This window comes from Cariama cristata, unplaced genomic scaffold (assembly GCF_000690535.1).
Source record: "Cariama cristata isolate BGI_N322 unplaced genomic scaffold, ASM69053v1 scaffold7592, whole genome shotgun sequence".
Classification (NCBI taxonomy): domain Eukaryota; kingdom Metazoa; phylum Chordata; class Aves; order Cariamiformes; family Cariamidae; genus Cariama; species Cariama cristata.
Window position 1 is genome coordinate 99,158 of NW_009604381.1, and position 26,235 is coordinate 125,392.

At 45.4% G+C, this 26,235-nt stretch overlaps 1 protein-coding gene across 1 annotated transcript in view; it reads right to left on the reverse strand.

The window, feature by feature from the left end:
- Nucleotides 1–1,540: 1,540 nt before the first annotated feature.
- Nucleotides 1,541–26,235, reverse strand: part of TGFBR2 (transforming growth factor, beta receptor II (70/80kDa)) — a 31,022-nt gene continuing 6,327 nt past the window's right edge. The window contains exons 3-6 of the mRNA XM_009695579.1: nucleotides 17,683–18,482; nucleotides 13,362–13,503; nucleotides 5,515–5,642; nucleotides 1,541–2,037 (exon numbers count right to left, since the gene is read on the reverse strand). Coding sequence (XP_009693881.1) covers nucleotides 1,858–2,037; nucleotides 5,515–5,642; nucleotides 13,362–13,503; nucleotides 17,683–18,482 — 1,250 coding nt within the window. The 3' untranslated portion in view covers nucleotides 1,541–1,857. The remainder of the gene's footprint in view (nucleotides 2,038–5,514; nucleotides 5,643–13,361; nucleotides 13,504–17,682; nucleotides 18,483–26,235) is intronic.

Genomic DNA, 26,235 nt, shown 5'->3' on the forward strand with positions numbered 1-26,235 from the left:
TTTTTTTCCACAAAAACCTTCCCACCCCCGCCCTAAAATTTGACATGGTATCCTCTGTGTTCCACTGTAGTTGTTGAGGTTTTGCCTCGTTCCGTTTAAATATTGCCGAGTAGTTTGGTTAAAACAGAAAAAAAAAAAAAAGCAGATACAAAACCATTTCAAATAAAATATTTGCCATCATAAATCCTATTTCAATAAGCGTGATTCCTATTGACTTACACGGCAACGTCTCCTAGAGAAATAGCGATGTTTGTCTGTCAAAGGTGTTTAATAAATGGCATCAGATACCTCTGTACAGCGACTGGTTTGTGCTGGCTGAATGTCTCATTTCTGAGGCCTGCTTACATGCCGCGGGGAAGAAAAATGTGGAAAAACCACTGCAAAATTCCTGAAGACAAAATTGTTAGCGCTTATTAAACACGCTGCTGTCATTTATATAGGTCCAATGAGATGTCAACTGTCTTAAACATTTTGGAGAACTGAAAGAACGTAGGCAATGTCTGAGGGACCGTTTTGGAATCAATCGTCCTTCTTGGGTTTGGGTTTTTCTTCTGTTAATCGCCGACTCGCGGAGGGCAGCCCCACACGCGGGCAGTGCTGAGGGCAGGACATGCCATTAACCTAACGCTACCGAGCTTTCCCTCACCTCCAAGGTTCTTTTGCAAAAAATTAAAGGCACCGGCCGTTGCCTCTTATTTTTCTCTAGAAAGCATGGAACAGAGTCGGGCTGTGGCGTGTCAAGCAATCAGATATGCCATACAGGGAAAAAAAAAAAAAAAAGTTTGTTCTTACAGCAATACGATCAAGGTATAAGGAAGGGGAAAAAAAAAAAATAAAAATAGTACTGCCTGCACTTAAAATGTGCAACAAATATAAAACATCTGCTTGGATTATTGCTGGCCCTGTCCTGTTCTGTATGGTTTGGGGGTGAGGATGGGAGGAGGGGAAAAACTCATCCCGCTGATATTTTGCAACCTGCTTGCAAGCAGCGTGAATTCAAAGCAATAAACACAGAACATTAACGACCTCTGTATCGAAACGCATGTGTGGGAGGGACCAAACCTCCTCGCACTCCCGTTCTGGGACACTGTGAGGGCGTCAGGGTTAAGGCGAGAGGGTAAAGGCATCCCTGAACCTTCCGAAATGCGCTGCAGGCAGGACCGCGCAGGTACAACTGCCAAGGTAAGCGGGCCTGTCTGCTGTGAGACTGCTCCTGCAACTCGGAACCGCCGGCCCGCAGCCGGGTGGTTGCAGCACGTGCTTTGAAAGTCATCTTTTTATCGCGTGTTAGTCCCATCTTTTTGGCAGAGCGCTTAGTGCACGATGGCTGGAGTGGTGCTCTGCCAGTCTCCCCAGGCTCCTTCCCTAAGGGGGAGGGATCTCTAATGCACCGGTAATTTCCTGGAAGCACTTTTTTTTAAACTCTTTTTTTTCAGAGCATGGCCATTTATAGATATATAGATAGATATATATACACATACACACACATTTTTTATATATATATGTGTGTGTGTATATATATATATATAAAAATAGCAATTTCATAGTTATATACAGGCATTAATAAAGTGCATAATGTTATTGGCTATTTTCAAATCTCATTTCCTGAGGAAGTGCTAACATACATAGCTCCTCCTACGACATGATGCCGGCAGCCAATGCTAGGGTACGACACCTACTCCCCGGCTTTAAATTCCCACGAATACATCTCCCTGTCCAGAGCCGGAGTCTAAAGGGAGTAGTGAGAGCCTCAGTCCTCCAGGAAGCAAGTCAAGGCACCGACTGAGACTTCTTCCTTTGCCAAGGTGAACGCGTCTAGGAGCGACCTCCCCCCGTTTCAGAGCATTTGGGTACGCGCTACTTGGCGGTGGTCACGGAGCCGTCTTCGGGGATCTTCTCCTCCGAACAGCTTCTTCCCGAGAGCTTGTCATGGTGCTTGAGCTCGCTGAAGCGCTCCGCGACACACTGCGCCGTGAGCCGGGCCTCCGGGTCGTGGTCCCAGCACTCGATAAGAGTTTCACAAACCATCTGGATGCCCTGCAGAGAGCACAGGGAGAGCGGCCCATCACCACCAAACCCCGCGTGTCAGAGCTGCTGTAGTGCCCTCTGAAGCGCGGGGCGTTATTTGCTGCTTTATGGGCTCTGCTGCTACTGTCATCAGGGCATGCTTTTCTTTTTTTTTTTTTTTTTTTGGAAAGAAACCCTCCTACAGTATTTTCAGCATTTTAGTTGGTACTTTCTGGGCATATGTTCTGATACTTTATAACAAGAAAAACGATGCTTTGGACCAGTGCTACAGAATCAAGTAGGGTTTTTTTTTTAATAAATGTAATTCTTGGTTAACGTGACTTCCCACTCAACCCATGCCTTTGCGTGCCTGAATTCTGTTTGGGTTTTTCGAACAAAGTTCCGATTGCCAGCAGTATCAGGCCCTACGTCAGCCCTTTATGAATTCCTTGCAGACTGACTAAACCTGTGTGCAAATATGGGCCCCAGTCCCACAAACACTTAAACAGGCCACTCACAGATGTAACTATTTAACCTTCATTTCAATACTGATGCACATGTTTACAGGAGTGGAAAAACAGTTGCATCTCTGTAATGCATTTTATAAACATGAGGTATCTGCCAGGAAATTGTGTGCTTTGCTTTATGACACTAAAAGCCCATTAAGTGGGATTTATCTTAAACTTCTTATTTAAAAAAAAATAACATTTCACAACACTGCGTTAATTGCATAATTTACCTAATTGGTGATGTTGACTGATGTCAATGTTAATAGCAGAACATTATTGTCTGTATACAAATAACATTAGTTTTCTGCTGGCATTGAAATTACAAGCAGTAAATTAAATTAAATATTAAACATTAACTTGAAATCAATAGTGCAACAAATCTCATTAAGGGGGGGCGGGGAACAGTAATATGTAAATCCATTCCAGAATTTTATCACGATGAGTAATGAGTTCATTACAAAAACACGACTGCAGAGGAAGAGAATGAATATGGAAGAGCCATTACAGTAAGAGCGACTTCTACGGAGTTCAAAGCGGATCCTCAGCTGCCGCAAACCGTCACAGCCCTGCGGAAGCTGATGCATCCCTGCATTTTAGACAGCGCAATGTGAAACGCTGAAGGCATTCAGACAAAGGGAATGAAATCCACCTTCATTAAATGTCCTGTGAGGGTGTTATCAGGCATCCATGCCCTGCCTTAGACTCTTAGCTGAACCCTGTTGGAGCCAGCTGTGCCCGGCCCGCTGACACACAAGGGCAGACCCATGGTCCTCCCAGTTGGTGGGGTGCTCTGTACTGGGGACAGACTGAGGTCTGCGTTTTACGTAGGGAAGAAAGCTCTGAAGTCGAATGCAGGACACCTAGGTCCAAATCTGCAATCATTTTACTTGCTATGTAAACCCAGAGGTGCCAAAATTCACAGCGTATCTTACAGCTCTACGCCAGTACCTCGACACGCAGCCCTCCGCGCACTCAGGCTTGCTGCCGTGAGAGCGGTCGTGAGCCTGCCCCGTGCCCGAGCACTGCGGGGATCCCAAGCCCAGTGCCTCCCCCCCTACCCCAGCTCCCGGGGCACACCGGCACACCTACGCCTGCCCCTACAACTGGCTGTGCAGGAAATGAGCTCCTGGACCCTTCTCTCCAAGGTCTAACCAGCCGTATTGCCCGTTTCTACTGCCACGTAATGCAGTGCCCCGCCGCAGAGCCTGCAGGAGCCGCCCTGACCCGATCGCAGACGAGTCTCTGGGCCGCCGAACCCAGCCCCAGGCCTGCTTTAAGTGCCAATGACTTTGGCTTTTAGGGGCCTTCACCGCTTTCATCTACTACATGTACATCAGCTGACTCTTCCCAAATGCAGAACAGAAATATTTGCTGACCGCTTCTGCCTTTGCATTGGCATATGCAGTATCTTCCTTTCACATCCAACAAAAGATTGGTACTAAGTTAGATTTCCTTTTGCTCTTGAGAAAACTCTGATTATCCTCAACTTTGTTGACCACCGACCTTCCTGTTCTGTTCCCCTAAGCAGTTCTCTACCCTACTTTAATTTTTTTCACATATGAGACCATGTCTTTTGAATATCCTGAGAAATGTTCTCACACTGCTCCTAATTTTAAGCATTTTCTACTATTTAATTTTTTTCTCCAAAAAGATCTGGTTCAGGATTCTGCTTTGCTAACTGGGCCCTTCTCAAGTAACACATATGTATTACCAGTTTGGACTTCATTTTGCCTTTGTCAACTCACGATCCCTTTTACTGGCTCATTCACAATTTTTATAAAATTTCTGCAACCAGTTCTTTTCTATAAAGATGAGCATTAGTACAATCGCTCCTTCCCAGCTCAACTTGTCATTTAGAAGATGGTTGTATCTACAGGTCCTAAAAAAGTCAAAAGCTTTCTAGTACTGGTAATATCAGATATCCAGGTGTCCCTCAAAATACAGCTTTCCGGTTAAAGGCCCCTCCTCAATAAGCCTGCTTATCACAGACGACTACGTAAGGAGCAAGTCCCTGTGGTCCAGGAAGGGGCTGCACTCTGCCACAGTCATCAGGTGGCAGAGGAGTTGTTCGTGGTTTGAAAGATGATTGATTTTGGTCACTCACTTGACCTTTCTTAAGTAGGTGTTAGATTATGATTTTTAACGTCTCAACTGGAATGAAAAAGGGAGTGTTACATTGCTCCTGATGGAAATACTAGCTGATCTTGGTTGCCTGGGCTTTTATAAATGCTCCGGATGCTTTCTTTTGTATGTAAAGACCACTCAACATATTTCACTGACAAATGGAAGGACCAAGCCTCGCTTCTCTGATAAGATTCTCATTTTATCTCCAGTGATAAAACTGCTCAGAGCAAAGGTGAAGAAACACATGCCTTCGGCTTGTTTCCATTCGGCGTCATCTACTGAGAAATCTACTGTCGCCTAGGAAGTGCAACCATGGTGTCCGCGAATGGGGAAAGCTGACAAGAGTGCTTCACGACATGCAAGGGAAACGGGCTGCTAATGCGCAACCTGAATAAAACCAGACTGGCTTGCTGAAGGCTCATTTCCTATTTTCTTAAACGTGTCAACAGCTGGGATACAACTATGACTGGTCTGCATGATAAAGTACTGAGATTTGTCTTCTCTGCTGAAGGAGCCCATGTGCAAAGTCATTCTCTTCGACCTTTCAGAGCCTGCACGCAGTGTGCTTTAGGGCCCTAATTATTCCGTGGCTGTCTGGATGACTGTCGGATCTCAGGCTTCCAATCTTTTTGTTTTGATCACTTTTAGATTATGCTGGTGACCAGCAGAAATCCCAGGGCTTTGGGGCAGGCACGGAGCAGAGCACTGTGGTGCCTGAACCGCGGCAGTGCCGGTGTCATCGTGTGACAGAGCTCTAATCCGTGCAAAAGACGGGTCCGGCCTCTTGGGCGGGACATTTGAGTTAAGGCTCAGGCTTCAGGCAGCAGCTTAATGTATAGCGCAGCTTCCAGCTGCTCCTATGGGGTGCTCTTACCTGATGGTTAAGCCAGGAGCTGGGGATCTCGGGTCGCCCTCTGTCTCTTAGGACGTTGTCCTTCATGCTTTCCACGCAGGGGTGTTCTCGCACTTTAGAGCCGAACGGGGGCTCGTACTCTTTCACTTCTGCCAAGAGAATAAGCAAACACAAGGGTATTCAGCTGGGCTGCACTGGTGCCAAGCGTGAAGGGAGCTGGCTGTTCTCTGGAGGAGTAGGAGCTACTGATTAGCTGCTCGGTGCCACTGTTCTGCTTGACCAGCTCCAAACAAAGCCAAGCCAGCTGGCATTTTCAAAAAATGTTTCAAGTGTGTTTCTCCCACACATGCCCTCCCTCGCCTTTTCTCTCCTAGCCAACTAAACAATTTTCATTTAAACCCTTTAGTACATAATCATATTAGCAACAGTCACGAGCAGCAGAGTAACCTATAATGGTCTGTGAGCCTTTCAATCTCCGCTGAGGCAAAACACACAAGAGCTTCAAGGTGAGTTTCGCTTGAGCCAGGCTTGGAAGAACTGGTCACCCTTAGGTCCCCTGGAGTCCACCCACACTCACCAGGTGAAATATAAACTGAGACCTAGCCAGGTCATGACAGATGTGAATGTGCCAAATTGCGAGGAGGAAACAGTTGCTTGACAAGGACAAAGACACAGGGAGGAGCAGTGCTGGAAGCTGCCATGCTGCCCTTGTTTATTACCGAGCCGCGTTCCTTCGCAGAAAGTAGTAGTCTGCTCTTATTTTAGGCCTCTTTCCCCAAACGGGTCCGTTTTGGCCCACGATGCAGAGGGCACAGCTTCCTGAAGGGGCTGCTGCCATTCTCGCTTTTGTTTGCATGTTGCATATTTTCTTTGCTTTTCTTTGGAGCGAGAGAAAGGAAGAGGCAGACATATGGGCTCTTTGGAGAAAACTCAAGAAATCTCTGAGAGCGGAAATATTATAGTAGATGCTGACACAGTGTAGAAAATGCTGTGGTTTCTTTGGGAACAGATGGAGACTTTACTCACAGGCCTAATGACTTGCTAGTATTAGATAAAGATTTATGAAGTTGGCCTGTTCTGCTGCCTCTTATTTCTTTCTAGGAATTAATTGAGGGCAAGATAAACTGGAGTGTAGTCTACAAGGCAGGCTGGAGAATGCATGCGAGCGCCCAGAAGATGTGTGAAGAGAGACGAACGAGACAGGAGACATAGTACTGTTGCATAATGCTACAGCGAAAGTTCAAATGCAGCGTCCAGTGCCGCTCACTCCTCTCAAGGGGCATTCTACGGTAAAAAGAAGTTCCAAGAAGGGTGATAACAATGATTAAAGGCCCAGAAAAAATGAGAAGAAACTCTAAAGCTTGGCTTCGTTTACTTTGGAGAGAAAGGTAAGGGCGCATATGATAAAATACTGAAAATAACTAACAATCAAGATAACACAGGTCAGATCCTTCCGTCATGTCTCATGGTAAAAACAAGGTAGTATTGAACATAACTAAAAGGTGGACTTCTCTCCCAAACCTTTCAATCAGCCTGTAGATCTCACTTCTACATGATGGCCGTGAGATGAAGACTTTATCAGGCTACAGAAAAAGAATTTCTAATGCTAAAAAAGAACGGCCAAGTTACGGTAACAAACATTTTGGAAGGGATATTAAACCTTGTGCTTCAAATGTTCAGCGTTCGGAGATCCAGCTGCAAACAACTGTGTGTGCAGTACAGCAGATCACCCCACAGATGCCTCCTGCAGAGCTCTCCTTCCTTCTCCTGAACCATCTGGTGCTGGCCACTGTCCACACAATGCTCTGGAGAGTGGCTATACTCCTGAAACACAACTCCTATCTTCTCATACGTAAATCACTTTCTTTAAGACTCAAGGGCCGAAGTTTGCTGTGCTTGCTTTCCAGTACGCGCAGGCATAGCAGTTTCACCCGCATTAATCTGAGTTGGAGATTACTCAGCCAAAGCAAATTCACAAGACTTTAGCCCTAGAAGTTAATTGGGAAGTTGCCGTCTTGCTGGTCAGACCTGGATGACTACACAGTGGATGCAAAAGGATGACAAAGCAGATATCTTTGCTTTCAAAGCTAACCAAAATACTAAGGGTTGCTGAGAAAATTTAAATAGCATGACCTAGATGGCCATTTCCTACACCATCTCCACCAGTCACGGCTTGGTTGTGGTAGTGGTCACAGACACCGGCCAAGGCTCTGAGATCTTCTTGCAGTATGAGCAGTCCAAATGTGCAACGGAGGGAAGCTGGTGCTGCGGAGCTGGCCTCTTCCCTCTCGCTGAGCTTAATCCCAAAGCCATTCAGGTTCATGAGATGTTCCAAGACTGAATAGGTTTTTCAGGTTTGGGGTTTTTTTTTGGTTTGTTTGTTTGTTTTTTAAATGGTAAAGAAAGAGAAATTGAGGCCAGATACCGATTCGCTGTAATGACTTTATAGCAATACAGTTGTGCCTTCCCTCAGTTTGAAAAGCATGCAGCATCTTCTTGCTATTTATTCTCTTACTTCTCTTTCAACAAAAGCCCACTGAATCCTCTCACGGTAAATCATCCTTATGCTGTGGGATCTCAGGTGTCAGGCACATTTTGCAGTAATAGCTGGGGTTATTCATGGATCATGTTGACTTGCTACAGTAGATGTAACAGATGTCCGTTTGAGGTAGGTTAAGATGTTTGTGCCTAGCTGCTTGTGCACGGCTGTATACGGATGCTGAATCTATTCTTCATGCCTTATATGTTTGTTTTGATTGTTTTTAGACCAGTCAGGCACTAAAAATGACAACTGGCTGAAGTCCTATAAATACCTCGGCTACCAGGTACAGAACCTTTAGCCTTCAGTAATGGTAGAGTTCCTTCAACTTTAACCTCCACCATTTAATCTTTACGGTTGTGAGCTACCTTGCACTAATAATTGCTGTACCTCTGGTTTCCTTTGACACTGGCCTGGTCACAACTCTCAGAAAGGCTGGGACTGGATTTTTAGCCCCAAACAGAGATATTACTGAAAATCTAGTTCTTGTGCCTGATGAACGCTTTGGAAAATTTGGCCGTGGGTTCCTCACGAAAAATACGCCCTGCTCATGTGATATTTTTTCTACTCTAAGCTCTTTGCAGGGAAATTCTCTTCCTTTGGGTCAGAGGAGCATACCCGCAAACCCTGTCGACGCTCCCTCATGTGATCTGACTGCCCGATTTCTGTGGGACAACTTCTCATGCTGGAAGATGAAGGAAGATGTAGAATCAAAGCAGGAGTGAGGTGAAAGAAGGCCAGCAAAAATCAACTAGGAAGCACGGTCCACAGCAGTGCACTTGTGTTTGGGAACTTTTAGGTCCTTTTGAAAGGTCCCTCCCTTTAGAGTTTGCAAGGGGAGAGCCACAGAAGGGACAAATCAATCGATGGTGGGGCTACCGTGACAGCTCATGCACACACACACAGGTTGTGTCTTTCTTCATGCTAGAGGAATTTGGGCGGTGGATCTACTTAGTTGTTGCACAAAGGGATAATAACGTATAACGCAGCGGCTCAAAAGCCATTTCATAGCCAAGTTTAAGGAGCTGTCAAACGCTTACTTCACATTTTCCCTAGGTTTCCCCGTTCCACTCCTTCAGAATACGGATGCTAGCTGGGAAGGGGGAGGGTGCACCGGGATGGGTGAACTCGCGGCGCAGTTTCCCTTGCACAGACATCTTTTAAGCGACTTCACGCCTGACGATTAAAGACACAGCCACCCTTCCAAAGGTTTGGGAGGGCACGAGCTCTGCCATCAGTGTACGGTTTACAGGCTGCTTAGTCACCGTGTGCTGGATCCTGAGGCGGGGAAGTAGAGGAACACAGAGCACATGAGTGCCCGACACGGCCTGTAGTGCAGCCATCTTATCTACTGCTGCCTGGGCTTGCGGAAGAACCTCACAGGTAGCATTGTGGTGACACTTAGAGAATTTCTAGGACATGAGTTACTGTCACGGGGTGACACTGCGTCGTGGGGAGGTACCAGCTGGGGGTTACGTGCCACCACAAGCCAGCGCAGTGCAATGCAGACGTGCCCTAACTGGGCTCCGCTCCACAGAAGGAGAGGTTTAAATCAGACCCCAGCTGCAGCCACCCCGGGGCCCAACGCGCAGGCACAGCCCCACTGCACAGGCTACCAAAACGCTCCCTGCCGCCAGGAACTGCCACCTCTCCGCGTTAATATAACAAAAGCTGAGCGTTTCACGACACACAGGATGCACTAATGTTTAGTTACCAAACTGTGGCTCTTGGCTGACTCTTTCCAAGTAAGCCTAAGATTAAACAGTGAATTTATTCACATTAAACACAACTCTGGTAAAGCAAGGCTGCCATTTCAAACAAAGCCCTGCTGCTATACCGAAGCCAGCCACCACTCCAGGCAGTACAATACTGCACGAGTAACATCGCCATTTTCTGAGGGGTTTCTCTTCTCCCTCTTCAGCAGCCCCGTGTATCCAGAAGTTCCTTTTCCTCTCCTTCTCCCCTGCCATCCCCAACAGTCCCCCCACCCGTAGCAGTGCCGATACAAAACAGATGGTTTTCTTTTCTTTCTAGGAGGCTGTCAGAGAAATTACACTTGCCTCAGTCGCCAAAGCTGTGTCGCTCTGAAAGCAAGTGGTTGAGATGAAAATGATATTTCTTGCAACGTGCAGCATCTGTTGCACAGCTGTTGCGCTGAATGAAATACCAAGTTAACAGCAGCATGGAGCAGTTGAAGTTCTCCCCAAAGTAGTATTGCTGAGTTTCTAAATATGCCTCTTAAATTATACTCCGGTGAAAAATCAGTCAAACTCGATCTTTGCCTCTGTCTCCCTTTCCCTCGTGCCTCATTTCTGCTTCTCCACATTTAGCACAACAAAGTAACAATGAACAGCACGGCCTTTCTCAAAAGCCGATCCCCACCTGCTTATTTACTACCGCAGCTTCACAGTACGGATTACGCTGCCGGGTATTTTTGTTTAAATGGCTGCTGACTGAAAAGGCCTGGCATAGCATGGAGACTGTGTTTGACAAAGCTGCTGTAGTGAAAGGACCTGCCTCCACTGCCTCCCACACGCACCGAACACCTGCACGCTGACAAATGAATCCTGAGAGCTCCCTTTGTAAATGAAATAAGTCACTCTACCTTTACGTGGCTGAATGGCAATTAGCCTCCCCGCACGCTTCCCTCCCTAACGCAAGTCGCTAATGCCACTCCTGCCCTCAAAACTGCCACGGGCTTTCTCTAGCGACAGGGAGCCAACGCCACAGTCAAGCCTGCCCTGCAAAGACGGCGCCTATATCTTTTAGGCTCCTTGGAAGGGCTGGCTGCAATCAGGTCAGCCTACTCCGGCTTACGTGTGAGGTTGTTTCTCTCAACGCCTAACGGTTTAGGAGGAAAAGAGGGGTTTGCATGAGCGGAGGCAGCTCCTCGGGAAGGCTGCGAGGCGAGGAGGGAGTCTCACGAGTGACAGATGGAGAGAGAAAGCAGAGGGGGAGCTGCAGTCATGAATCACTGGAAGGGTATTTCACCAGCTGGTTGCAAAGATAGCCAGACTGCACGAACCAGGGGAAAATCTAAGAAGGAAATGAGAGAAACCGTGCAATGGTGCTGCAGCTCGGTCCCGGTGACAAGCTAAGGGAGCTACGAGCTGGGAGTTGTGTTCGACTGCTCTGGATGGAGACACCAAGCCCAAGTTCCACCTCCTACAGATCGGCCCAAGCACTCCCGTGGTTTTGCCGGGGAGTTCATCCCTGGAAAGGTGACTGAAATAGGGAAATGAAATTCAAGAGATGTGTTTCTGGAGATGAGGATGACTGAGGGATGAAATGAATCGGGAAAATCAGGATGTGGGTGGGGGCTAAGCTCAACCTTGAACGCAAAGGGGATGCTGGGCCAGAGAAATCTTTCCTTTTCCTGAAATGACGTCAGCTCTTCTTCTCAAGGTTACAATGGGTCAGCCTCTTCTACCTAAACATGCTGGTGATTTTCCTTCCTTATGAAACTCCCTTTATATCCTCTTTTGGGCAGTTGCCTTCTGAGAACAGCAGCAATAAGGTTTGCTTTTGCCACAATCTCCATTTTGCCGTACTCAGCAAATATGAACAGGAAGGGACTCAGGCATCAGCAAAGATGAAAGACTCCACAGTGAACAGCTCATATTTATATTAATAAGGTGAGTTCCTAAATGCAAGAAACAGCGAGAGCTCAAAGATCCTTTTTCTCAGGTTTTAAATCTCCTCAGCCACATTTACAAAGTGCTAATGAAAGGCTGAGGTTGTGCCAATGCACTCAGAAACAGGCATGACCACAACAGTTAAAGCTGGGTAGGTTTGCCTTGGAATATGTCAGACTGAGGTTCAGTTCCTGAAGCACCAAATGTTTTTTCCTTAAAATGTTTGACTAGAAAAGAATTTTTTTTTTTTTTCCATGCTTTTATGCTAGCACTAGCTTTCTGCACACATAGTCGCTTTGTAGCTTTCCCGGCAGGGTGCAAACCGGGGCAAATCTGCTGCCCACAATCCAGCCCACCCAGCCAGACCAAATGCTGGTCAGACTTAGGAGGAGCCTAGGGTGGAGGTATTCCTCCCTCCTGCCCACGGACGCTGTGACGCAGCCACACGGCCACTGTGCAGAGTGGCTTCAGAGACCTCCATCGACACCCTCGTGGTATCCCACAGATGTCAGCAGAAAAACAAGGAGCAGTTATGCACATCTTCCCATGGGACATTGGTTTCTCTCCTGTACGCTACGTTCCTCATACTATAGTCTTCTAGCCTGCAAGACTGTCCTGTCTCTGCGGCGGCCCTTCGAGATGGAACTGTGCCAAGCCCGATGAAAAGGGAGCCTCGGTGGTTTTGGAAGAAGAGTAACAAATCAAATCACAGTTGCATATCTACTGTAATATCTGCAGTAGTGTTACCTTTTACAACCCCGCTCCTTAGTGAGAGCCTTGGACTGTGCAGCAGTTTTTCTTAGAATGAATGTTAGACAATTTCAGCAGACTGAAGAATTTTATATGTAACTTAGCCTCATTTTAGTCCCTGAAGTAAGGTGAAAATCTTCAAACGGGGCAATATGTAATGCAGATATCTCAACAGCAACTTTTCTGATTTTCAGCACATACCAGCGCTGCACACTGGGAATTCTGGGGCAGCTTTCGGCAAAGCAGAAATGGAGATTTTGTTTCAGTGAACAAACTCTGAATATGAACAAGCACAGCAGTTCTTCCTGGAGCTGATCTGATAGTCAGTTCCAACCATTTTTATTTTGTTACTGCAATTTATACAACTGTCCCTTGATTTCTTGTATGGACGATCTCTTGCAACATCACAAAACATGATAAGCAGCAGCTGGGGATTTTGGGAAAGCCGGAAGGTTTCTGTATCATTACAATGGCTCTTACTGAAACGATCAATTAGTAAATGTGACACTTAACTGGCCCTCATTAGGTTTCAGAATTAACATTCCATGAAAGTAAATGGGAGGCACTTATCACTTCTTGGTCTTAGTATTTCAAATGTTTCAAATCCTTTTGAGTGAGGACAACCAGACTGAGTCAATCCATGACTACTCAAGATGTTACAGGAAAAAACAGGCATTAATAACCTTTACAAGAGGTCTACCTAACAGCAGATCTATCCTTACACCAATCAAGGACCAATTTTCTTGTGCACTCAGGTGCTTGTCCTTCAAGCCTGCTCATGTGCATGTGCACCTCATACTACCGAAAGCCTGTTGTTAATATACAGCATCCAGATACGCTAGAAAAACTAGTGAGAGTTAAAAGAATCACCCCCTCCCCAGACAACCACGAGAGCATGTCTGTCTAAACATACTTTTAGAGAGAAGAAAACGGATGGCACTTACCTCCGACGCCGTTACAGCGAGATGTCATTTCCCAGAGCACCAAAGCCATGGAGTACACATCTGTTTGTTTGAAGGACTCCACATTCTCCAGGTTCATCCTGGACTCCAGAACCTCAGGGGCCATATACCTTGCTGTGCCAACCTACGAGAGAGGAGATTGGGGAGAGCTCAGAGGCTGAAATTGTAATTCATGTTCTGGATTCTGCTGTCATTTAACTTCAGCTTTCACAGAAATGGTGCCATTTGACATGTATCCAAAAATTCAGGCTATACTTGGCACAGGTCATATTTTCTGCTGCCAGGGGAATCTGGCATTGTCCTGACTACCAACTTACTTGCACCTCCCTTGGTAAAAAAAAAGAAAGAAGCCCTTTTTAGTTCCTTAAGCAAATTATTTTGACACTGACAAGCCTTCCACTCTTTGGCTTTTCACAGATAAACTTTGCCCTTTGGGCCTGAAGCAATTGCCGCTGACCGAGTGCCTTTCAGATGAGCAAGAAACACACTGTATTCTTTTGCGCTGCGTATTACAGTGTTAGTTGTTTCTTTTCATGGTAGGCTTAAAAGGAAAGTGGTAAATGCAAGCCTGGCAGAAGAAAGCAAATACACAAATACTGAATGCAGAAGCACACATCTGAATCGAAACCAAAAATTAGCCCTGTAGTTTGAAAAGCCGTTCTCATAAACTTTACTCATACTGGGCAATTTTCAGCAATGATTTTAGTAGCTTTGCTGAGATCTAGATCATGACCTTGCATTACAGAAGGCAAAGTTTAAATCTCTGTTTTTATCACAAGAAAGGGCTTAAGGAAGAATTTTTGGATCGCTCAACAGTTGCTCTCAAAGGACAAACTCTTCACAGGGTAGGTATAAAAAATTTATCCCCCTTGAAAAACTGCAAACATAATAAGGCTTTCATCAGGCAAAGATAGCTTCAAATTGGAGACTGCTTAACTGCAGAGGTGACCAAGCACAAGCGGGTGATGCAGTAGGACCTGTGATTTCAATGAGCTATTTGCGCTACAGCAATCACTCCGGAGCCCAGCGGCAAGCAGGGCTGCAAAAGATCACTTCAGTTACTGTACGGTCCTGAGAGAGCCCCTCGACATCCATTTTACAAGCTTCTGTAAACACGTCTTGTCACTCCAGGCTCAGGGTAAATGAGAAGATGTGCCACAAAAAGTGCAACACACCATAAGAAGACAGCAGGAAAGATCAAGGACGTAGCTCTGCAACAGCAGAGAATTTCTGTGTCAAAAATATCCAAACGGTTGTAGGATCAAAGCCTTTATAAAAAAAGGACAGAAAACCCCCTGTGTGATCAGCCCCAAAGTTAAATTCCCTATTACGTGGACTCTCTGATGAACTGAGGGCCAAGCATGTGAGCAACAGCCATACATGGAACGGATGCCTGGGACAATCGTGTCTCAGCACCCCTGAGATGACCAGCATCTCCCTCCCCTACAGAACAGGAACGTATGGAAACTCCGCAGCAGAGGCTGTTCCTACCCCCATTTGCTCCCCAACACACTTCTTCCCCAAGCAGAGCCCACCGAAAGCTTAAGAAGGGTTACCTGTACCCTATGGGCCACAGTCCCACACCCCTAAACCCTGCTGATTTTAACTAGAGTCAATGGTGCCTAACTACAAATTCTTCACATTGTCACAAAGTGCCGCTCTGGTCCGGCATCTCACACCCTCTTTGCAGCAGTGAAAATGATTCTGCAGCTTTGCTGGACAATGCAGGATGAAGTTCTATAACTAAAAAAGTACAGAGGGAAATGCAGAGAAAAATTAAAATGAGTTGAAGAATGCTATCAAGCCAATGCCATTTCCATCCTGCTTAGGATTTATCATGCGTTCCGCTCTGCTGATGCCCTTTTATCCGCATTTAGATTATGAGGTCTTTGGGTCAAAGATACTTTTCCTATATCTTGCGGAAACGTGACTCCTGAGTCTCAAAGGCATTTGAGGTACCTAAAGTCCAGCAATTCAGAGTTGGTTGCCTCTCTGGAGCCTGGATACGCTTGCTCTTTGCAACTACCAGTCTGCTTGCAGTTCTTGCTTCTCCAAAACTTGTAGTGAGGGACCGTCTCTCTCCCTGCAGTACATTATAATTTTTGTGACTTTTGAATCTTTTTTACTTTATTACATTTCTTTCAAGCTGTTGGAGGACGTTTTGTGCCTTGAGGTGTGCCAGTCCGAGGAGCAGCAGATATCCCTCTTTATCTGCTTAGGAAGATGCTGCTGAGGTGAGGAACTGCTGGCCTTGCAGGCACCTACCAGTCCTTTGAACACAATGGGACAAATGTCTAGATTTATGTGGTCCTATTAAGTAATGTCTGCATATATTAACCATCGCGGATGGCCAAACCAAAAAGACTGCAAAGGTTGTAATGGGGAAAAAGACGGTTTCCAGCCAGTCACTAAGGGCACTGGTATTGTAGAGTCAATAACGGCTATACTCGCATGACGTCGAAAGTAGTTGGGTAGATGGGAAAGAAGATGGCTTTGTAACCCCAACAACTTGCCCTGAAGGCTGACCGTAAAAATGGTAAAATACTTCCACTCATATTTATTTCATAGGAAGCCAAAGGTTTTCTTGAATTAAAATCTGGGTCAGCTCCACTGCCTACTTTAAAAAAACGGGACCTCTTGGTAGGAAGGGTTTGAGTCAAAGGGTAAAGTTTAGAAATTATGCATGAGGCAAATCCTGGTGCAAGACCCCTTTAGCAAAAGCTACAGCACTAGAGTTGGCACGTTGGGGAATTTAAGTGCTTGTGTGCCTGGAAGAAACAAGGTGGAGGTTGAAGTGGAGTCACTTCACACCATCCTACTCTTTGTCACAGAGAAGAATGACACTAGCTGAGTCACTCCTCAAACAGATTCACCGGAGCTAAACGAAATAAAACAGTGGGCCTCAACACCAGCGACTCCAAAGCGGTAAGCTGCTCTGGGCAGCACTGTACTTTGTCATCAGTGACGGTGGGGACTGTGGAAGTGGCAGGATCAACGCTATCCTCCTACTTTCCAAGTGTCTGTGAGCAATGCCAGAGAAATCAGCTTGAAATAAGGGTCGGCTTTAAGCAGTCAAAGTGTTTGTCGGGTTGAGCTTCACAGCCCCTGACTTACACTGCCGACTACTCTGTTTTCACTTTATTCCAAACGGGATGAGTTGTACGACTGACAATACGGTACGACTTCACTGAACTCCAGAAAGGTTTGGCATGCTGAACGGAAATGATATGTAACTGTGAGTGGCGTTTGTATTATTTTAAATACAGCCCCACTGGTTATCATTCGCTCCCATCTCTGGATAATAAACCTTCTGAAAATGAGATCAGGACAGTTGCCTCTCACTAAGGAGACTTGCAAAGACAGGTCTTCATTAGATAAACAACAGCAAAGCTCCCGTGAATTCAACAGAGCGCTACTGACTGAAGAGCTGTCCCTGAAAACGTTCTAAACAAAAATATTAGTTCCATGTGAAGCAAAAGTCAGTGTAAATGGACAAGGGTTGATGGGATCTATGAATAAAAATATAAATAAAAAACCCCACGTATAAATAATATGTATAATTAAATAGCTAGGAATTAATTAACTTAACAAATGGTCTGAATTTATACTACGGGATTTTTCATTAGAAGAGCCAATATTTAAAGATGTACTTGAAAAATTTCATCTTCAAAGCATTCATAAACATCCCCCTGGCATCCCTGTGAAGTAGATGAGTATTATCCATGCTACTTAGTTGAAAAAAGAACAGCAGGGCAATTATTTTTATTTGACATTCTTGCATTTGCTTCCATGTGGAGAATGTACCATAACCTTAAACAAGGGGTTTTTTTGCCTTTTAAAGTGATTATCTATCGCTCTAGTTATCTGCTTATGCCTCTTGAGGACAAAAGACTGACTTCACGTGTGCTGGGGTACACCAGGAGTGGGTCTACTCCCACAAAGCTGTAATGCCGTCAGGCGTGAAAACTGCGGCACAACGTCACAACGTGAAGCACATCCTTATCGTGCACGTGTGCGCGTGTCTGTGTGTGCATCGCAGCAGCACTTCACACATGCTTAAAGAGAGGATGGTTGCATCATATACATATGCAGCTCTCGGATCATACCCAAAACCTACATTGTACTTCTCTCACCGTTGCTTTGATGTAAAGTTTGGAGCCTCCTTGTTTATAAACACTTTCATATTAATTTTTAATGATTTTAAGTAAACATAGCAGCATAAGGTTTTTTGCCTCTTTTCACCCCAGGAACTGACACACCAGTTGGTACAACGCACACCCCTTTCTTCAAACGTTTAACTTACCTGCCCGCTGTTAGCCAAGTCATCCACCGACAGAGAAGGGTCCAGTCTCAGGGATAACCCAAAGTCACAGAGACAGCAGGTTAAATCATTTTTCACCAAGATATTGGAACTCTTTAGGTCTCTGTGCACGATAGGTGTTTTGGGGCGACCACAGGGTGTGTGATCGCTATGCAGATGGGCAATCCCTCGGGCCAAGGACCCACCCAGTTTCCAGAGGTCCTCCCAGCTGATAATGTGCCGTGTGAGATACTCCTGCAAGTTTCCTCTAGCATGGAAGGCAGTGATCAACCAATACTGTTTACCAAGATCTGTCTTACGCTCCTCTGCTGTCAAGAATTGGAGGATGTTCTCGTGCTTGAGGTTTACATCTGAAAAAATGTCTTTCTCGGTTTTCCAGGAGGCGTATTCTTCATAGGGGAAAATCTTGACTGCCACAGTTTCATACTGCTCTGATGTGTTTTGTTTCAATTTGGCTTTATACACTTCAGCAAACCTTCCTTTGCCAACAACAATGTCCAACTCAATGGGCAGCAATTCTGTGTTGTGGTTGATGTTGTTGGCGCAGGTCGAGCTGATGTCTGAGCGGTCATCATCTAACATAATGGCACAAACATCGCTGCAGTCCTTATGTTTCCTGGGCTTAACATTCTTCTCCCATGCCTTGTTGAGTTTCCTCTTCTTATGAGTGCGGTAGGCATAAAAGATAACAATCACAGCAACGGAAATCACCAGTAATGGGACAAGACTTATGATTGTGACTTTGGAAATTTCATCTTTCTCCTCTGGCTTATGAGGGTCATCTGTAAAGAAGAACAGAAGGAAGGCATACATTAAATCATGTCATAGCTTTCTGTATATAGGAGGCTGTCGGTAATTATAATTTTTATCCAGACTGCAATACATGATCTCCTCCACTAACCATAAATAACAAAAATTATCACTGCTTTCTTACTTCAAAATGTTATTTTGCATATAGGCCTCCAATTACCAGGACTTCCCTATCTGCTTATTTTATAGGAAGCCAGAACTGAATGAGCAAGATCCTAATGTAACTTAATAGCTTTGTTCTTCTCTCAGGCTCTTAATATATCACGGATGAAACCTTCACTTCCCTGAATACATTCGCCAAAGTCTCCTGCACTGACTCTGTCCGTGTATTCTTGACAGATCTGCCCCTTTAACCAGTAATTACTAGAACACATTAATTTTGCTAAGATAAATAAATAGACAACGCAGCATGTGAATCTCCACTTGCCCAGTTGTCACTCCAGATCCAGTATACTTCAGTGGGATCCATGTAAAGACATCTTCAGCAAGCCTGCCCGCACACAACTACTGCATGTTAATACTCAGGCACAATACGTGCACCTGTGTACACACCCCAAAAACACAACTCATTCTCATACTTTGACGTACGTGAAAGAGCGTTGCTAGAACAAATTCAAACACTCGCGTGTACACAGGTGTTTGAACCCCGCAGGCACAACCAGGCATGTATGACACATCAGAATTGTCACCCCCCCTGTAATTTTGCACGGATTTATGTATCTGAGAAGTTCCCCTGTGTGCCACTTGTTGGCTGTCCGCTGGTTGTCCTGTTGTAAAGCAGTAGATGGTTCACTCCAAACTCCGTAGCTGGTGCAGCCCACGCACTACCACATTCTTAGGTGGAACATACAGGGAATAGAAGAACAACGGGACATATTCTAAAACAGGGAGATGTTCTCGGAAAGGTAGAGACCATTATTCTAGAGGCGAGAGCTGCCCTGTCACCCCTAGAAATGACCTTCTACTTCAGTATTTCTTAGGAAAGATAAACAGTTTAAAAGGGAACGGTTTTATTCTGAAAATAGAACAAAGAAGGAGGGTCCAAGTTTATCTGAACCCGATTGGATCGGGCACATAGAAATGTACTCCCAACCTATTTCTTCCTTTGGGTGAGAGCAAATGTGCTATATTATCTTTCCACGAGGGAGGGGATTGATTGGAAGAAGCCCTGGGAGTCTAACCTGAATGGACTAAAACAACAGAAGCTGCAACCAGAGGTAAGCAAGCGGCTCGTGTTGGCAGCACGAGGCTGTGGCGGATGCTTACTGCAATGTCACTGACTCAGGTTCTGTGTACCGGGCCAAAGAAGTCAACATGAAAAGGAAAAGTTTCATGAGCTCTGAAGGGAAGCTGCCGCTAACTGCATGAGCCACAAGCCTCTGTTTGCCCTACTCTGTGCCTCTCAAAATGAAGGTGAGCAATGCTGAAAGGGGTAGGGAAAAAGAGTTTACCATTAGCAGTACCTCTGCCCCTCCAATTTCACTGGTAATCACTTTTCCATTGGAAACACAGCTAGCTGGCAAGCAGCAGGAGCCATCAGCTATCCAAAGGCAAGTGACGGGACATCTGAAGAGTATATTCTTCTTGATTTGGAAGAAGGCCTAAACCCTGAACCAGGATGTGCTTCCTCTGTTTGAAAGGTTCATCAGCCAGATGTAGAGCAAGTAATTCAACCCTAACCTCTTTCACAGGGTTTCAAGGAAGAGGAAGCGCCTTTTAGCACTGACATTCCCGGCTACCACAAGTCAGTGGCATTCACCAGCAGCACCTACGAATTATCTATTTCCTTCATTTATGCAAAAGAACGTTTTAAGCCAAGCCCTTCTTCCACACCTATGCAAACCACAAGTCTTTATTCTCAACTGATTTCCCTTTGCGACAAAATGTCAGTAAATTCTAAAATTTTTAAATTAAAAAAATACTTAAAAGTTCATCACAGATTACAGGCACCTCTTCTGCTTCTCATCATGTTCAAGAGGGGAAAAAAAAAAACAGGTTTTTTATGGCTTTTACTGGAAGACTATATTTAGAAAGTCCAATGTCACTGTCAGTAAACAGCAGATTTGCATTGCTTATTCCCATGTGCGTTCTTCGCTCTCAGAAAATCTGCTCTATAAAGAACTTGGGAAACACCCCAGTGGAGGAGAACTGACTGCCTTGCGGGATGGCCGTTTCGGAGGTTTAGCTGCAAGCAGGCAACAACCGCATGAACGCAACTATGATCTGTAACAATCAGCTAAAACAGTTTTGATGAACATTCGGGGTTCTGTTTAGACCACAGAAAAGAATGCTTGAAGTTTGGACTCTGTTCGCAGAACTCAGTAATATGTCAGCTACATCATACGGTATACTTTTCAACAGGGATGAACATGCCTCTTTAGGGCCCTATAAGCCCTTTTTCTTTGCCACAGAGCTGCAATATGTAGCCCAGATATTTGAAGTACAAAAGTCTTTCTAAATGAAGGAGAAAAAAAAAATCCAAGATGCAGTAGTTCTCTCAAATTTCTCCCCATGTGTCCAAGCAGTTGGAGGTAGTTGGGCGCGTGTTCAGCTCTAACTGAGAAGCAGCTCACCCAAAGCCACCACTCCTTGGCTGTTAGGGCTACGTGAAGGTCTCCAATCATTCCTGTAATGCCCTAGAGCAGACTGTATTATTTTGGCCTACTGCTGAGAAGTCTCCAGCGGACTTCACAGCCCCTTTGGCTCTTCCTCTTTTCGCCCGAGAGAAAGCTTTGCTTGTGGTGCAGGGGGATTTCTGGGTGGAAGGGAGAAACTGTTGATGTTGCAAATGGCACTCGAAAAAGAATGAAAACAATTTTTTAATCAAAGCAGAAGCTGAGTAGTTTGGCCACTTCCCCCGAGCACTGTATCGGCCTGCACCCCTGCTGCAAAGCGACACATCCGCTTTGGCACCGGCCCTTGGAGGAAGCAGGGAGGCAGGGGGTGAAAAGCATACAGCTGCACATCCCCACCTAAAGCAGCAGGGACCAAGGGTGTGCTCATTTTCAGTTTTTAAGACACCAGGCAAGTCTCACTCAAGGCCTGGCAAGCGCAAGAATGAGCAGCCAAGAGGAAGAACTGTGTGTGTCAGGACTAACAAGGCTGAACCCTGAGCTTAGGAGGGGACCGAGCTGCCTGCCAGCAGAACGAAAGGGGACAGCAGCAGCACCAGAGCTGGGGGCACCGAGGGCTGGGCCGAGCAAGGCACTTCGGGAACTGCCCTTGATTTTGGCTGCTGATACGAGCCGAACAAGAGCAGCCTTTCCAGCGCAAGCTAAGGCTGGGGGTACTTCTCTGTTGGATCTGTGTACGAAGTCAGGGCAGGATCAAAATTCAGAGCATATCTGTATGTTTGCACAGTGGCTAGCCAACATTTTCTGGCTTGACTACAGGAATCTAAGAATAAATATGTTCATTCGCTTATGAATAAATATCTATGACTCAAATCCCATAATTTCACAAATGGCAGTGCAGCTTCCTCTTTCTGAGCACCGGAATGAGCAAAACCTGGCTGCAGGGGCCGGCAAGGAAATGGTTAAATGAAACAGCCTTTCAGGTTTTGCAAACATGCTCCTAAATAACTTTCCCCACCCAGAACTATTATTTAGGTGGATCAGTCATTTCTTAAGCTTCAAAAGAGCCTATTAATATAGCACAACAATGGAGAAGTTGAGCTAAAAGAAAGCTTCCTGTATGTGGTTTAAACTAAGCACGAGCCATCTGCACAACCCTTAACGCTACCTATGCCTTTAGGGAACAGGGCTCAGGTGCCAAGGGAAATGGAAACGCTGCCCAGCCCCTGTTCAGTCAAGAAGCTTCAAAGCATAACAGCCTGCAAATTCTTTAGCTTGGATTGTGTGCCTTTGATTGAACTTCGGTGTCATTGAACTTCGGAAACAAGCAATAAAACAATGGCAATAAAATTAGGACCGGCACCTGAATGCACAGGGCAGCAGAACTGCGCGGCCAGGACTTGACAGGACCACTTCATCCCTCTTTGCTTGCTCGTGCCAGTTCTAAAGTTGCTGCTTATTCAACTGCTAAGTCAAAGCCACACAGCAGGGCAAGAATATATTTGATATTGGCAGAACTCAGGTTAAACGTTATCGACCCTGATGTATTGCAAGGTCGCCCAGTGTCTTCAAAAGCCCCAGAAACACGCAGGCACAAAATACGGGCCCAGCCCCGGGCCCGTGATCTAGTTCTTTCGCAAGCTCCTCAGGCACAAAGCAACCCTTTGAGCCGACTGGAGGACAACTCCGTTCCGCAGCAATTCTGAGGTTTCAAAGTTTGGTTTCAATTCCACCCTGGAATGAAAACTAACAGTTTTTGAATGTTTTTTGCATAAACAGAATTCTGTTCAAATGTTGCAATTTGGCAAGAGATGTGAGTGCTGAATCCCCACCAGTGAGGGGACTAGTCTGGGGTATGGGAGCTCCAAGTTCAAGTCCTGCTCTGTTTAATTCAGGGAAGAGCTTTTCGCCTCTGATATTATTCTGAACCCGGCAAAACGTGACTTTGACCCTTACGTGTGTACTGATTTCTGGGCAAGACACTAGGCAATGAAATATGGAAAAGCCTGCCCACCTCTTTAATGCTACTTTCTGGATGAAAACTAATTCCATAAATTGCTTAATTTTCAGTGAAATGAAGTTTCACTCTGAGCAGCTGTTTGGGGTAATTTAGTTTATGTCTCTTGAAGAATCCTCAAGGGACAATGAAATTCTGTAGTTCAGTGTCTCATGTATATTCCTGATTTTGGTCTTTTTAGAATTAAAACGGCTTGGAAATCTTCAGCAAAACATTTCAGATGGGAAATGCTGACTTTCAAAACGGAAACTCTGGTTCTGCCATTCCTGTACTTTTCCCTGAAACCCCTGTCTTGAGGACAAAAGTGGTCTGAAAGTTGATCAACTTTTGTGTTTAAAATTTCTTGCTAATTTTACAGGCATTGTTTTGGGGGCTCTGTGGATGGGGCTGCGGAGCTTTTTTATTGGAAGGGTGAGGTTTTTTCCTTAGGAAAATGGTTGATCCTGACACAAACTACTTGGAAATAATCAAATTCAAATGCTGCACCTCAAACTAACCTTTTTTTTTTTTTTTTTTTTTTTATCTTGACAGTTTCTTGGAAATATTTTAATTTTCCATCCTTGCTGGAGACGAATCATTTTTTTTTTCAACTTAATAGTTTTGTGGGGCAGGAAATCAGTTCCACCCCTCCCTCAACTCCACGCCAAAGCATCTGATGGCAGAAGACAGAGATTACTAGATTTCAAAACCAGAGTGGACTCTATCTTGCTATCCAGTGGAAAATAAACCCTGACATTTCTTGTAGACTTTCCTGAAAGTTAAAATCCCGCAAGTCAGTTTCTGAATTTGACAAGAGTTTCTTTGGACTAGGTAAACCAAGTCTGTCAAGGTCAGTAACTTGAGTTTGAAGACTTGTATGTCTTCATCTTTTAGTCTAAAGGGTATTGCCAGGGTGTCCAAAACACAGTATCTGCTGAAGCAGCCCTCCTGGAGAGGCACTAGCTGCGGTAGCCGGCAGGTCTGCCTGCTCTGCTACAGGGGCTCAAAGACAGCAGAAGCGACAAGGTAAAGCCATCTCTAGAGCCTGTTTCTAAAGCTGTCTTTCTAAAGCACCGCCATCCGCACGGCTCACAATTTGGGCCCTAAGGATGTTTGCTCAAAGGTGTGGGAACTCGTTCACTTGCCCTTTTGGTTATTTGCCAGCCTGAATATTGCAGTCAACATCGGGACGGCAAACCAGACCCAGCCCTCAGAGCGCTTAGTGCAGGCCCTTGTCCAGTGTCACCACTTATCTCTTTTCCTGAGAGGTAGGAAGGCAAAGGGTATGAGCAGTTTTGGAAAGCTGTGGCACACTCACTGCTGCTCTCCCCTGGGGGTCAGCAGCTCTGCCTTCGGCACATGGCTAGCCACGATCGGGTGATCAAGACTCAAGACATCTCTGCTATGCCTGGGGAAAACCCCCAGTTACGTGACCCAGTTATATGTGTTACATGTCGGAATAGTCATGCACATGCATCCCTCACCTGATGGGAATGCCTGCATCTTAGTCACGAGGGCAGGAGGCAGGCAACTTGATTGCCTCTGGGTGGCTTAGTTCAGTGAAAACCCTGGGCAGCAATGATGTCATGGATATTTTATCTATTGTAAGCAGAGTTTCATTTTTCAACTGATTGCCAAGTATGCTATTCAGCACCCATGAGGTTTAAGAAACTGTTAAGCTCTAAGACAGAACAAATAGTTTGTTGCTGTTTTATTCCCTCACTGCTGGCTAGAAAGTGTAATTCCTCGGTTTGCTGGCGCAGCACCCATTTGTTTAAAATCTCCTGCCCCTGGATGCATTCCCTTCTTATCTCTCCCATTCTAACAGGTCACTTCACTGTGTGTACATGGCAGCTCTCACACATTTTCATTTTTGTAGCCGAACTTTCCTACGTGGCGATATGAAAGCTCACATATTCTAACTTGACATGATGTGACTGTGTTTCTGTGATACACGCCTCAGTTAAACAACTCGGTGTCTGCTGCTGTTTGCTGGTGGTTTTCTGGAACAAATCAATCTCTCCAGTTTCAATATGTTCCAACAGATGCCACACATTAACAACTATTTTTATTCTCAGCCTGAGTTTCACCCCTCCAACCTTTCCCAAAATATTATGTTGCCAGTGTTAGTTACAGTTTGTTTCTGTCTGTAATTATTAAAGTCTCTTCCATGACAACCTGATAAAAGGTTGGCCACATTCCCACACTTATTAAGCTCTCAAGTGATGCAAATTGTAACAAATACGCCAACCAGACTGGAAGAGCTCTGCCTAGTTTGTTTTTACACAAACCCGTAACTGAGCTCTGCGTGGTTATTTTCCTAGGAAGCAAACAATATAAGGAACACAGAGCAAAACAGAATTTTGGCTTCTTTTGCCTCTTTCCATTCTATTGCCTTTCTATCCCACTAAGTGAATCAGACGTTCAGTATTAGACAGCCTCTCCTTTGGTTACATACAGCTGCAGGCACTGGGTGGGACTCTGGGGCTGCAAATACCTAAGAGGAAACAGAGAGAACAATGCCAATACACAAGCAGCGAGAGGCTCTGCGCAACGTTATGCAATGCTACTGACCTCTTTTATGGGGCAGCTGGAAGACAGTTACCTTCTGAACATGTTAGTCGGAGAACAGAAAAAAACAGATTAATGCAAGCCTTTGTTAAAATCCACTTGGAAGCAGGCCAGCTGTAATCATCTCCCTTCTGCGCTTCCTTGAGCACCGGACAACTCATCGCACGAGTATTTATGGCCTGACGGCTGTTTGTGCACAGATCTTAAGTCTGCTCTTAAGTCTGAGATCCTCCTATGTAGTCAAGTAAAATCACTAATGCTTTGACTGTAGTAAGGGGAGGAAGAGGAGAGAAAGAAAGGAAAAGACAGAGGCAACATGTTAGAGACAAGTGAGAGCTACCAAGTTAAGGAAACTCTAAAACATTGCTGGTATCTCCTGCGATCTGGGCACAAGACAAGGCATCACACAGGCATGCTCGGGGTGGTTGAGGCAGCAGAACAGTACCAGGTCTCCCAGGTAACAGCCGTACACAGCGAGCAACCACAGCACTTGACACACCGCAAATCCCTAGCCTGCAATTCGTTCGGGGCAAATGATTCAGCCGCAATCGATTAATCAAATACTTATGTCTCTTACGCTCTCAA